We start from the raw sequence: 13,309 nt of genomic DNA on the forward strand, positions 1-13,309 counted from the left end.
TAAACATTGCTGAATTAAATTCTCCTTATAGGAGAGCCAAATTTAACTTGAAAGCCTCTGCTGCTATTCATTGTGATCTTCTGCCTGCATGTTTACCTTTTTTTTTTTTAAACTATTACAGTCATCTAGTAAAACAATTAGATTTAAGTTGTGTGTAGTTTTCAGTACTTTGTATGGTCGAAGTCAGTTTGTTACGTATTTACTGAAGGGGTCATTTGGATTGGGCCTAGAAGTTAACCAATTAGTTGTATCCATGTTGTCTGTTCTGCTGTCTTTTTTTTTTTTTCAATGTTTTTTTTTGTTTTTGTTTTTGTTTTAATTTATTTTTGGGACAGAGAGAGACAGAGCATGAACGGGGGAGGGGCAGAGAGAGAGGGAGACACAGAATCGGAAACAGGCTCCAGGCTCCGAGCCATCAGCCCAGAGCCCGATGCGGGGCTCGAACTCACGGACCGCGAGACTTCAGCGAGGCTGAAGTCGGACGCTTAACCGACTGCGCCACCCAGGCGCCCCTGTTCTGCTGTCTTTTTAAAAATCTTTATTTATAAGGATGATGTCCTTCATATTTTGAAAGTGGATTTACTTTTTTTTTTTCTTGTTACAAATAGGACTCAGGATTTGAAGACCAAAAAGCATCACATTCCGGTGGTTGATCGAACTCCATTAGAGCCCCCACCAATAGTGGTAGTGGTGATGGGGCCTCCAAAAGTTGGAAAGAGCACTTTGATCCAGTGCCTAATTCGGAACTTCACTAGGCAGAAACTGACAGAGATCAGAGGCCCTGTTACGATCGTGTCAGGTAGGAGCGTGCTACCCCAGGCTGATATGGCATATGTTGTCTGAGGGACAGGCTTGGCTTTGTTGAACATTTCTAAATGTTAAAGTAATATTGTCACTTCATATTACCTCTCTTGTGCTGAGTTGGCTGTAGCTTCAGAAAAGGATAGATTCCCAAAAATAATGATGTAGATGTATACCCTATTCTCACTGCTACATGGATTTGCTATCTATGAAAGGTTTGGCAGGCCTGGGCACCCTGGGTTGGTCCTGGTGACCACCTTCTTTTAACAGGGAGTGAGTATCTCTAGTATGTCAGGCATACTTACTCGCCCTCATGAAGCCACATTGTTACGGAAGTGAGGGAGTTTTCCTCTCTTTTTCTGTGAGAATCTGCCTGCTCTGGGAGATGGTGACATTTCTGTTTGAGGGAAAGTGAAACACATTCCCAAAATGTCAATGGAAGAATCTAAGATTTCTTTGTTGGTGGTGGTGTTGGTGTTTTAAAGATTTTATTTTTTTAAGTAATCTCTTTACCCAACATGGGGCTCAAACTCACAACCCTGAGATCAAGAGTCGCACACTCCACCTACTGAGCCAGCTAGGTGCTTCTGAAATTCTTACTGTAGCAGTAATGTAGTTGGATTGAGACTTTTCTTTATCTTAAAGGCATTTCTATCATTTTAACTGATTTTGTTTTCTTTCTTTCTGTTTTTTTTGTTTGTTTGTTTTGTTTTTGTTTTTGTTTTTGTTTTTAAGTAAACTCTACCCCCATTGTGGGGCTTGAACTCATGACTCTGAGATCAAGAGTTGCATGCTCTGGCTAAATCAGCCAGGTGCCCCATTTTTTTTTTTTTTTTTTAAATTTTTTTTTCTTTTTTGAGAGAGAAAGAGGGCACAAGTGAGTGAGGTGCAGAGAGAGAGAGAGAGAGAGAGGCAGGGGGAGAGAATCCCACAAGGGATAGTGAGAGAGAAGAGCAGGGCTCACCCAGAGTGGGGCTCATGTTCACTAGAAGTGGGGTTCGAGCTCACCTGAAGCTGGGCTTGTGCTCATCCGATGTGGGGCTCATGCTCACCTACAGCAGGGCTTGAACTCACAAACTGTGAGGTCATGACCTGAGCTGAAATCAGATGCTTCATAATTGAGTCACCCAGACACCCTAATTTTTTTTTTAAGTAATCTCTAACTCCAACTTGGGGCTCAAACTCCTGACTCCGAGATCAAGAGTAGCAGACTAATTTCTTTTAATTTAGAAATAACGATTGTTCCATGAAGATTCTGTTACATTAGGTTTGAGGATGTTTTTAGCTATAGTGAGAACATGGGAAACTTTGATAAAGAATGAAATGTTGGCCTGCTGCTGAACAGCAGGATCACAGTCAGCATGAAGCTTTCTTGTCTGTCCATTCCAGTCAGAATTTTCCCTATTTGAGCACTTTATTCTTGTACGTAGACTTTTGGTATTATTTATAATTAAAGAATGTAGATACCAAGAAAACGAAGGTGGAATTTATTAGTTTTCTCTTATAAAATTGAACTTCTGGCATACTTTATGTGTGTATGGTACTTTACTGGACACAATTTAAAATAGTAATTAGCGTTAATAGCTACATTTTTCCAAGATTTTTTTAGAAGGAAACTTTTTGTCTTTTATAGGTAAAAAGCGCAGACTTACCATCATTGAATGTGGGTGTGACATTAATATGATGATTGATCTGGCTAAAGTGGCAGATTTGGTAAGTCAGTAGGGACAGTCTGAATTTCTGAGGAGGACTTAACAGCAGTGTGGTAGATTATTTTATGTGAAGGAAAGAAAGGCTTATGATTATTAAAGGAATGATGAGTCTAATCAGGGATACCATAGATGTGTTTGAATTGATGATGATGATATTGTTATAATAAAAATGGAATATGCACATTGAAATGTATTCTCAAATCTAAAAGCAAATTACAGAGAAAACATTTAATGATCATTGCTAATTAAGCTATACAGATAGACATACTGGCATACAAATATATAATAGTAAATACTATTTCTTGGACTCTTATGAGGCACTGTGCTAACACCTTTCTAGAAATTTAGCTCATCTAATCCCCCAGTATGCCCTGGAGGTAAGTAGGTATTTTCTCTAGTTTACATAGGATGAAATGGAGGTCCTAGAAGTTAAGTAGTTTGTCTGAGGATGGGGACTCTGCTCTTGATGGTGCCAGAATCTTTGTTCTTTTTTCTTTTTAGTTTTTTTTTAAATTTATTTTGAGAGAGAGAGAGAGAGAGAGAGCACGCACAAGTGAGTTGGGAGTGGGGCAGAGAGAGAGGGAGAGAGAATCCTAAGCAGGCTCTGCACTGTCAGCACAGAGCCCGACACAGGGCTCGAAAACACAAACCATGAGATCATGACCTGAGCTGAAATCAAGAGTCAGACGCTTAATTGACTGAGCCACCCAGGTGCCCCCAGAACCTCAATTCTTAATGATTATGACAAAATAAGTACATGAGTTGCCTTTGAGAAATTGTCAGAATTTATGATAAAAAATCTAGACAGTATGCAGCATATGGAAATTGTGTAGCTTTGATTGCATTTAATGGTAATGTTCATTAAGTTCTTTTTTCTTTGAAGTTTATTTATTTATTTTGAGAGAGAGAGAGCAAGCATGATCAGGGGAGGGGCGAAGAGAGATGGAGAGAGAGAATCCTAAGCAGGCTCCGAGCTGTGAGCACAGAGTCTGATGCAGGGCTTGAACCCATGAACCGTGAGATCATGACCTGAGCTGAAATCAAGAGTCAGACGCTTAATTGACTCAGCCACCCAGGTGCCCCCAGAACTTCCATTCTTGATGATTGTGACAAAATAAGTACATGCGTTGCCTTTGAGAAGTTGTCAGGATTTATAATAAAAAATCTAGATAGTATGCAGCATATGGAAATTGTGTAGCTTTGATTACATTTAGTGGTAATGTTCATTAACTTTTTTTTTAAAGATTACTTATTTATTTTGAGAGAGAGAGAGAGCAAGCATGAGCAGGGGAAGGGCAGAGAGAGACAGAGAGAGAGAGAGAATCCCAAGCAGGCTCCGAGCTGTCAGCGCAGAGCCCGATGCAGGGCTTGAACCCACGAACGTGAAATCATGACTTGAGCTGAAATCCAGAGTTGGACGTTCAACCAAGTGTTCCTAGTTACATTTTAAATTAACAAAAATAAATCCAATTAAAAAAACCATAAGGCCATATTGATTAGGAAGATTGGGGTAACAGAGGCCTCTTTTTGTTTTTGGTTCAACAATTTCTGGAAAGCTACTTGGTGACCAAGAGCTACAGATTTTATCCTTTGGCCTAAGAAGTCTTCTAAAATAGAAAATAAAAAGTAATTTAATGTGAATGTTATAGCTGTGCCATTATAATATCAGAAAACTACCATTCAAATTTTGAATGCTACTATTAATATAATGCTACTATTAATAAAAATAAGTGTTATTGTCAGTAAAAAATAGTATAAATATATTAAATCTTGTGTTTTTGAAATGATTAAGGTAGATTCGCATATAAGTCATTGTTTTTTGTTTGTTTTTTTTCCATTGATTTGTTTTTTGTGTAAAATATACCAAATCCCTAAGTACAAAAAGCATACACATATTAAGAAAGATATTTTTCATATACATCTTTTTTTAAGATTTAGGAACCCATGTATTTGGTAAATATTCAAACTATACTACAGGGTACAATGCGTGTTTTTCCTGCTCTGACCCCTGGTCTCTCAGTTTCCCTCAAAGCAGTATTCTAGATATGTATGGAAATATACATGCAACCCTTTTAAAGCACACGCTGTTTATTATATACACTGTTCTGTACTTTGCTTTTTTTCATTTAATGTGTCTTAAAGGTATGTAAGTACTATAGCTCAACTTCATTCTTTTTAAGTATTTCGTTGTATGTACCATAATTTATTTAACTTGTCTTATGTTGATCGCTCTGCTCTGGGTTGTCTGTCATAAAGCCTCCTAAGTCCCAGCAAAGACACATACAGTACATGGATTTATGTATATGTGCACGTGTGTGCATTGAAGGAATAATACAGGCTTCATTTATCTTTAGTTGACAAGATTGTCCGCTAAAGGACTGTTTGCTACCTATTCTTGTGATTCTACAACGAACCACTTGCCCCTTGGCACGCTATGGTGTCAGATGGGGTGTGGTGATACTCCACTGCAGGCTCACTCACCTTCAGCCTGGTCCAGTGGCGAGAAAGAACTGCGCCAGCTTGGCCTGCGGTCTGCAGTGGCAGCTGCGTTTTCTCGTAGTGCTTAGTGGCCCACCTTCATGTATTTTGTGCTTTAGGATTATGACTGTTCCTTAATTTAACCAAAGATAAGTTTTTCTGGTTTTGTGTGTGTGGTTTTTTGAATTAGCTACAAAAAGGTGAGAACAGAGATGTCTTTAATATGTTATTAAAACTGGAAGTTTCTTACTTCTAGAAGAATCAACTCTGAAGTTATTTTGCATGTTTGAAGAGTCAAAATTTTATTATTATTTTTTTAATGTATATTTGTTTTTAAGAGAGAGAGCCAGCAGGGGAGGGGCAGAGAGTAAGGGAGACAGAGAAATCCCAAGCAGGCTCCACACTGCCAGTACAGAGCCCAACATGGGGCTCAAACTCACAAACTGTAAGATCATGACCTGAGCCAAAATCAAGAGTCAGGTACTTAACTGACTGAGCCACCCAGGTGCCCCAGAAGAGTCAAAATTTTAAAGATTGTCTTATATGCTTCTATTTTCTTAGCATTCATAACTTTACTATTTTCGGATTAATTCTAAACTGGAAGCTTTTTTTAGTGTCTGAGCAATTGCATGTTACAAATTAACATAGAAGAGTTTTCCTACTGTATATCTCCCAGCAACTTTTTTTTTCCTCTGTTAGAAGACTGAAACAAAAATGTTTGATTTTCTTGTATTTTTGCTATTTTTCATTGATTACCACTTTGTCCCATTTTCTGGATGTCAGAGATGTTATTTGGTTTTCCTGTTAGAGACCTGTTATTTGGCTTAAAAATACCTTACACAAAACTTTATTTCTTGAAGTGAGGAATTTTCCAGGTGAGGGGCAAGTTAGACGTAGCTTTTTCTGAGTTATTTCTAATATATCCAAATTCTTGAAGTGGAAATTTATATTGTGGTGGTTATTGCCTCATGGTTGCCTTTTGGGGAATGTCAGAGGGTAGTATTTTCTCTGTCATGATGATCCCTAAGTAATGCTTTGATTTAGTCTAGAATAGGAGTTGGCAAACTTTTTCTGTAAAGGGCCAGATGGTAAATATCTTAAGCTTTGCGGGTCATACTTTCTCTTACAACTACTTACTTTGTAGTTGGAGTGCAGACACAGGGGTAGACAATACATAAATACATTAATGTGGCTGTGTTCCAATAAAACTTTAGTTATAAAATAGGTCATGACTCAGATTTTGTCCACGGACCATAGTTTGCTTATGGTCTATTTTGGGTAGTTTCCTTGAGTAATTGTGTTTTCTGTTTTTAGGTTCTGATGCTTATAGATGCCAGCTTTGGTTTTGAAATGGAAACATTTGAGTTTCTAAACATCTGTCAAGTACATGGCTTTCCTAAAATTATGGGCGTTCTCACTCACTTAGATTCCTTTAAGTATAATAAACAGCTGAAGAAGACAAAGAAGCGATTAAAACACCGGTTCTGGACAGAAGTTTACCCGGTAGGAAGAGAATTAGTTTTTGAATACTAACACTATAATCTTAAAAAAAAAAAAAATAGGAGGAATAGGAGAGCTTAACAAACATCCTTCAGGATTCACCTTTGGAATTTCCTTTATATATCTGTTCTTATATATCAATTTTTTCTCAAAATAGTCTGTATTTCAGATCTTTTGGTGTATCTCCTTTACTCTGTAGCCCCCCAGCACCAGGCAGTATCTGGCTCTTAAGTATTTTACATTTGTGATTGTTTAAAAGAGTTTGTCAGAAGTTTCTCCTAATTATAGGACCAGCAACTACAGTGCATACATATCGCCACTCCACCCTCCCCTGCATACTGCTGTGGCTCAGCGTCATAGAATTTTTCATGTGTCTGGGAGCCTCACTGCCCTCTCCATGCAATACTCCAGACACCACTGCTTGGCTGGAGAGCAGTCTTGAAGCTAAATGTATTTGCAGTTCTGACTGTACTAAGCCTTAACAAGATGAGTCCTGAAAGAGGCGGAAAAGTTCAGGAAACATTGAGAAGTGGCATGCCAGAAGTCTCCCTTAGGATTGCGTCTTATTTACACGTCTTTATTTTGATGTAGTATTGACAAGAATTTAATTGAAATTTAATTTTTTGCTTTTTTAATGTTTAGGGTGCTAAGCTGTTCTACCTTTCTGGAATGGTACATGGAGAATATCAAAACCAAGAAATTCACAATCTGGGCCGTTTTATTACAGTTATGAAGTTTAGGCCTCTTACGTGGCAGACCTCTCATCCCTATATCCTGGCAGACAGGTAAAAACTGCATGTGAAGTTTTTCTTCCTGGCCCATATATTTCAAAGCTACAAAGGTTAGAAAAAGAGCAATAATAGAGCTTACTTTGTGCTTATTTTTTAATAGTAAGGGGGCATTGTAGTTGGTGGAAGAGATCTACTTCTTTGCATCATTACCTAAAAGGTGCTGTGGCTTCAGGAGTAAAGTATGAAACACTTAGAAAAATGTGAGGATTTTGGAGCATTTAAGGCTATAAGATGTGGTCCTATCCTGCTTTTTGAACCTTAATTTTCAGTGATAACTGTCTTTGAATCATTGTGCTCCAGTCACCCAGATGTGTCCTGTGCTTTCTTTCCTTTATGCCTTTTTTCAAATTGTCTTCTCAGCCTGGAATCCCTTTTCTCTACTTGCCAGAATTCAAGGCACACCAAAAAACTCGGGTTAAAGCTTAATCTTCCATGAAGGGGTTTTCTGGATATGTTCTAATCTCTTCTTGACCCCTATTGCACATTATTTCCCATTTCTGGTGTCTTATTCACAGAACGTATATCACATAAAGCCTAAGAGCAATACAATCATTTGTTTGCTTCTTTTCCTCTGGTAGATGGTGAACTGTGCTTCATTTTTTCTGTATTTTCTATAATTTTCTAAACAATATGTTTAGTGAACTAGTGAATTTGATCCATCTTTGACATGTGAAGGGAGGTACGAGAACTTTGACATTTATTTCTGCTATATGATTGGGTTTTATTTTTCTAGGATGGAAGATTTGACAAACCCAGAAGATATTCGAAAAAATATCAAGTGTGACCGAAAAGTATCTCTTTATGGTTATTTAAGAGGAGCACACTTGAAAAGTAAAAGCCAAATTCACATGCCAGGTATCGTTTTGTTATAAAATATACCATATTTGTAGAACCATTAGGATGGCTTGCCTCATTTCTCAGGAAAGCTGAAAAATGGCCAAGCAAGATAGAGCTACATTGCTAGACGTTTTAAGACTAACCCGACTCTGCCTCAGCTCACAAAGGTGTTGAGTTGACCAAATCCCTCTGCTCTGATGGTGTCAGCTGGCTAGAGAGGCACAGGACCAGTGTCAGATGATACCCTTGTGGTTGAAGCCTTCCAACTGTGGGCCGTTTTTGCCAACAGTTGTTACGCCTATAGCTGAAGCCGTCTTTCTGTGTCTGTCTTCCAGGTGTAGGAGATTTTGCTGTGAGTGACGTCAGTTTCCTCCCAGACCCCTGTGCGCTTCCTGAACAACAAAAGAAGCGCTGTTTAAATGAGAAAGAGAAGTTGGTTTATGCGCCGCTGTCTGGAGTTGGTGGTGTGCTGTATGACAAAGATGCGGTCTATGTTGATCTTGGTGGCAGCCATGGCTTCCAGGAATCGGTGAGAGGAAAGTCACAGGAAGTGATGTAGTCAGCTTTTACACACTGAAGCTTTTTTACCTCTATTTGTAATTACGGTAAAAACCACAATGCGTATTGTAAATATACAGATGATGTAGTTTTACCAAGGAGAAAGTAAAAGTCATGTCCTCCATTCTGTTGCCAAGACACACAGGGGATCCTAGGTCTTCTAGTGTGAATATTGCATGCGGTCTGTACTTGTACTTCCCGTCTCTCTATACAAGCATACCTCATTTTATTGTGCTTTGCTTTATTGCATTTTGCCAAAAATTTACCTTTTTTACAAATTGAAGGTTTGTGGCAACCCTGTTTCGAACAAGTCTGTTGGTGGCATTTTTTCCAACAGCATTGCTCACTTTGTGTCTCTGTGTCACATTATGGCAATTCTAACGATTGTTTTCATTATTATGTTTGTTACAGTGATCTGTGATAAGTGATTATCGCTTACTGAAAGCTCAAGTAATGATTAGCGTTTTTTAGCAATAAAGTATTTTTAATTAAAGTTTGCACATTGCTTTTTTAACATAATACTATTGCACACTTAATAGACTACAGTATAGTATAAACATTAACTCTTATATGCACTGGAAAACCAAAAAATTCATTTGACTCATTTTATTGTGGTAGTTTAGAACTGTACCCACAGTATCTCTGGAGTATGCCTGCATAATAGCAGTATGTTTTTTAGCTCTCTTTGGTCTTTCTCTTTTTTTATTTTTCTCTCTAAACATATATTTATTTATCTAGGTTATATTATGTATATTTAGATTATTACATATTACATGTCAATACCATGTATTTGTGTACATATATGGTCTTTGTGTGTAGGGGTGTCTGTGAGACAGAGAGAAGTAATATTATGTGGGCTTCAACTTTAAATGCTTTTGCAACTTTAGGGGGGGCACCAAAGAATATGTGATTCCATTGTTCCCTGTTAGTATTTGTAGAGCTGCTTTGGTCTTTTTTTAGAGCTGTGTGATATTTTGCTGTATGGATAAACCTTGTTTATTGAACCAACCCTTGGCAGTCTGTGGCGGGGGGCGGGGGATCACCCCTAGATTCCCCTGGTTTGAACATTGCCTCACTTAGTACCCTTGATTATGCAGTTTTGCTTATTGGCAGGGATCTTTTTATGCAGTAAATTCCTTGAGATGAAAATTTTGGATCAAAAGACAGAATTTTTTTTAATGGACTCCAGATTTTCATTTCTTTTTTCTGCAGAGGGGTTTTATTGGGCCAGAATAAATATTTTCTGTAGCATTGGCACTTACGGTTTGTGTAGCTAAGTATTTAGGTTATCAGGTTGTATACTCCATGAACTGGGAAAGGTTTAATGAAGACAGAGGTCAATTTTAGACTTGGTTATAAGAATTTTCTTTATTTTTTATCTTTTTATTTATTTTTGAGGCAGTAAGAAATGATTTTAGGAACTATGTTTAGGATAATTTTGAGAAACTGATTGAAACCAGTGTGTCTCTCTTCAGAATCCTTGTGTATTCCTCACTTTCCCTTTCTTGGTGGCCTTGACAGGACGAGGTGAGGCCCACCCATGAACTGGTACAGAGCCTCATTTCCACCCATTCCACTATTGATGCCAAGATGGCTTCAAGTAGAGTGACACTTTTTTCTGATTCTAAACCACTGGGATCTGAGGATATAGATAATCAAGGGTAAGTTTACCATTTTCCTGTTTTTCATAAAAAATATGTTACCTATAATTATAAGATTATATCACCCATAATTCTGCCATCAATATACATTTTGGTGGGATGCATTCCAAGCTGGTTTTGTTTTGTTTGCTCTGCTTTATATGTACATATGTTTCTGAGGGCTTTTCAGTTATGTGACATTATGTGGAGGTATTCTTGAAATATTATACAAGATTCAGTTTTTAGCAGACCTAGAATACTCCTCAGATGTCACAAAATGTTTTCTGTAGGTTGCTTTTGGTTTCTTAGGAGACCTGAGGCCACTTGGCTTTCTCTTAGTGGACAAATACTAGTACAGGCAGAGTAAGGAAGCTTGTTCAGGTGGCTGTTGAGAAGCTACATATCTTGTCTCTAAAAGTTTTCTTTAAATTGTTTTATATTATCTTCTGGGTCGTATCCACTAATATCTAGCTCATGTGAATTATTTTCAGTCTGGGTTGGGAATTTGTATACCTTATACATAGTGAATGTTCTGGTTTTATTGTAGTGATTTATGTATGACTCCCAATAAAAAATCAGTCTGAAAATGTTTGAAATTATCTAGGTTAGAATTTATTATAAATGTATGCAAACCATGGAAAATTTTTTGGAAACATTCATCTGCTCTAACTAGCAGATGGTTTAGCATGGTAGGTAAGTACAATATTCTTGATATGTTACTCTTTTTACATTCGTTAGCTGTCATTCTTTAACAGGAAGCTCTTACACCTTTTTATTTAATAACACTGTTGACTAATTGACTTTTTAAAAAATTCCATTTGTTATTATCCCATTGCTGTCATTCTTTTTTCATTTCTATATGGTCCCTTCAGTCTGTCTCCTGTCCTTTTGGCACTTCCCTGTTAGCCTTTGAGCACTGCTTTTGACACAATAGGATGTGTTCCAGGCTTACTTTGTACTTTCCTTGCCTTGGATCTGGAGTCAGTATTTAAGGACCATCTATTTTGAGCTTGAAAATGGTCAGTCTTGGGATGCCTGAATGGCTCAGTTGGGTAAGTGTCTGACTTTGGCTCAGGTCATGATCTCATGGTTCTGTGAGTTTGAACCCCGCATTGGGCTCTGTGCTGATGGCTCAGAGCCTAGAGCCTGCTTCAGGTTCTGTATGTGCTTCTGTCTCTTCCCTTCTACTACTCATGCTCTTTTCTCTCTCAAAAATAACTTTTTTTTTTACTTAAAAAAAAAAAAAATCAGTCTTCTAAAAGGTTGATTAAACAGTCACTTCCCTTTGGAGCACTTTTTCCCTAATGCCAGAATTTTTGTTTTTGAAGTTTACCTTTTGATTCTCTGTAAGTTCGTTTGAAGAGAGGTGTTAGGGAACTGTGCATGAGTTTGCATATCATATATTCTAGTTTTTATCAAATCATTCCTTTCTATGCTGTGTTATTTATAACCATTCCATGATATTATTTTCTATTTCTGTGCATAATTATTGACTTGCCATTCCTAGAGTAGCCAGTTATTGTACAAATTGAGTTATTTTGTGTTTCCTTGGTAATATAGACACTGGATGCCAAAAGAAGAAAGGCAGATAGATTTGGAAACCGGTCGAGTGCGTCGGAAAGCCATTTTTGGAGATGAGGAAGATGAGTCTGGAGATAGTGATGAAGAAGATGATGAAGAGATGTCTGAAGGCGACAGGTTGGAAAATGGCTCTAGTGCTGATGAATCGGAAGAGGAAGCAGATGCTGAAATGACTAATAAAATGTATATGGTGGGTAAAGGTGTCAAACGGCAGAGACTTGAGGAGATGGAAGAAGACAATGAGGTGGATTTGCCAGCATTTGCTGATAGTGATGATGACCTTGAGAGGAGTTCAGAGGAAGAAGGAGACGCAGAGGAAGCTGATGAAAGCAGTGAAGAAGAGGATTCCACTTCAGGAGAGAGGGATAGTTTAGAATCTAGGGTTGTTGGAGACCGTGGTAAACCAGGACTTTTACAAACTAATGGTTTGAGTGACAGTTTGAACCTGGAGAATCCTTTGACAATCAGAAAAGCAACCCTCACCACTTCAGATTCAGGTCATTGCACAGCTGAAGAGGCATTTGCATCTGGGGATGAAACTGAAGAAAGCTCCTCTCTCAGTACAGAGGACGAGGACTCAGAAAATGAAGAGGCTATTAAGAAAAAGTTTCCAGAGTCTTCTAAAGTGGCCAGTGGTCAGAGACTGGGGTCAGAGAACTTAATTGATGAGACCAGTGATGTAGAAGACTTACTCAAAGAGGAAGAAGATTACAAGGAAGAAAATAACTATTCCTCAGAAACTTCAGGTGTGCTTAAATTTAATGTAGCTGTTGGTATAAACTTGACACTGAAAATGTTCTACCAATAGAACGTCTACAGGGGCACCTGGGTGGCTCAGTCCGTTGGGTATCTGACTTTGGCTCAGATCATGATCTAGTGGTGTGTGGGTTTGAGCCCCGTATCAGGCTCTGTGCTGACAGCTCAGAGCCTGGAGCCTGCTTCAGATTCTGTGCCTCCCTCTCACTTTGCCCTTCCCCTGTCATGATCTAGCTCTCTCTCTCAAAAATAAATAAACATTTAAAAAATTAAAAAAAGAATGTCTACATTTGGGAGTCTGCTCTTTTGGAGATTTTGTTAACTGTTCAAATATTGCACCTCATGGGATTTCAGTATGAATACAGAGAGGACAAATAAACAGACTTACCTGATGTTGGTGTTGGTCCTTTCAGGCGCTCTCAAGTGGAAGGAAGACCTTTCCAGAAAGGCAGCTGAGGCCTTTCTGAGACAGCAACAGGCAACTCCAAACCTTCGAAAGCTTATTTATGGGACAGGTAAGAGCTCTAGTTCAGATCCAGAAACGTTTTAGTTTCTTAGACAATTTTCTGGAAAGGAGATGAAGTTGACTGAAGGATTTGGGTGGTCCTTTTGATATCTGTATGATATCCCTGACTGTCATAGTTTGTATGTGGCA

At 38.3% G+C, this 13,309-nt stretch overlaps 1 protein-coding gene across 7 annotated transcripts in view; it reads left to right on the plus strand.

The window, feature by feature from the left end:
• The window catches only part of BMS1 (BMS1 ribosome biogenesis factor), a 71,362-nt gene that overhangs the window by 27,031 nt on the left and 31,022 nt on the right, over positions 1–13,309 (plus strand). For all 7 annotated transcript variants that reach the window (XM_078434567.1, XM_078434565.2, XM_078434564.1 and 4 more), the window contains 9 exons: positions 609–799; positions 2,435–2,514; positions 6,306–6,494; positions 7,134–7,276; positions 8,016–8,137; positions 8,455–8,648; positions 10,199–10,338; positions 11,878–12,644; positions 13,068–13,169. In XM_078434567.1, the coding sequence (XP_078290693.1) occupies positions 609–799; positions 2,435–2,514; positions 6,306–6,494; positions 7,134–7,276; positions 8,016–8,137; positions 8,455–8,648; positions 10,199–10,338; positions 11,878–12,644; positions 13,068–13,169 (1,928 nt within the window). The remainder of the gene's footprint in view (positions 1–608; positions 800–2,434; positions 2,515–6,305; positions 6,495–7,133; positions 7,277–8,015; positions 8,138–8,454; positions 8,649–10,198; positions 10,339–11,877; positions 12,645–13,067; positions 13,170–13,309) is intronic.

Source organism: Panthera onca, chromosome D2, assembly GCF_046562875.1.
Source record: "Panthera onca isolate mPanOnc1 chromosome D2, mPanOnc1 haplotype 2, whole genome shotgun sequence".
NCBI classification, from domain to species: Eukaryota; Metazoa; Chordata; class Mammalia; order Carnivora; family Felidae; genus Panthera; species Panthera onca.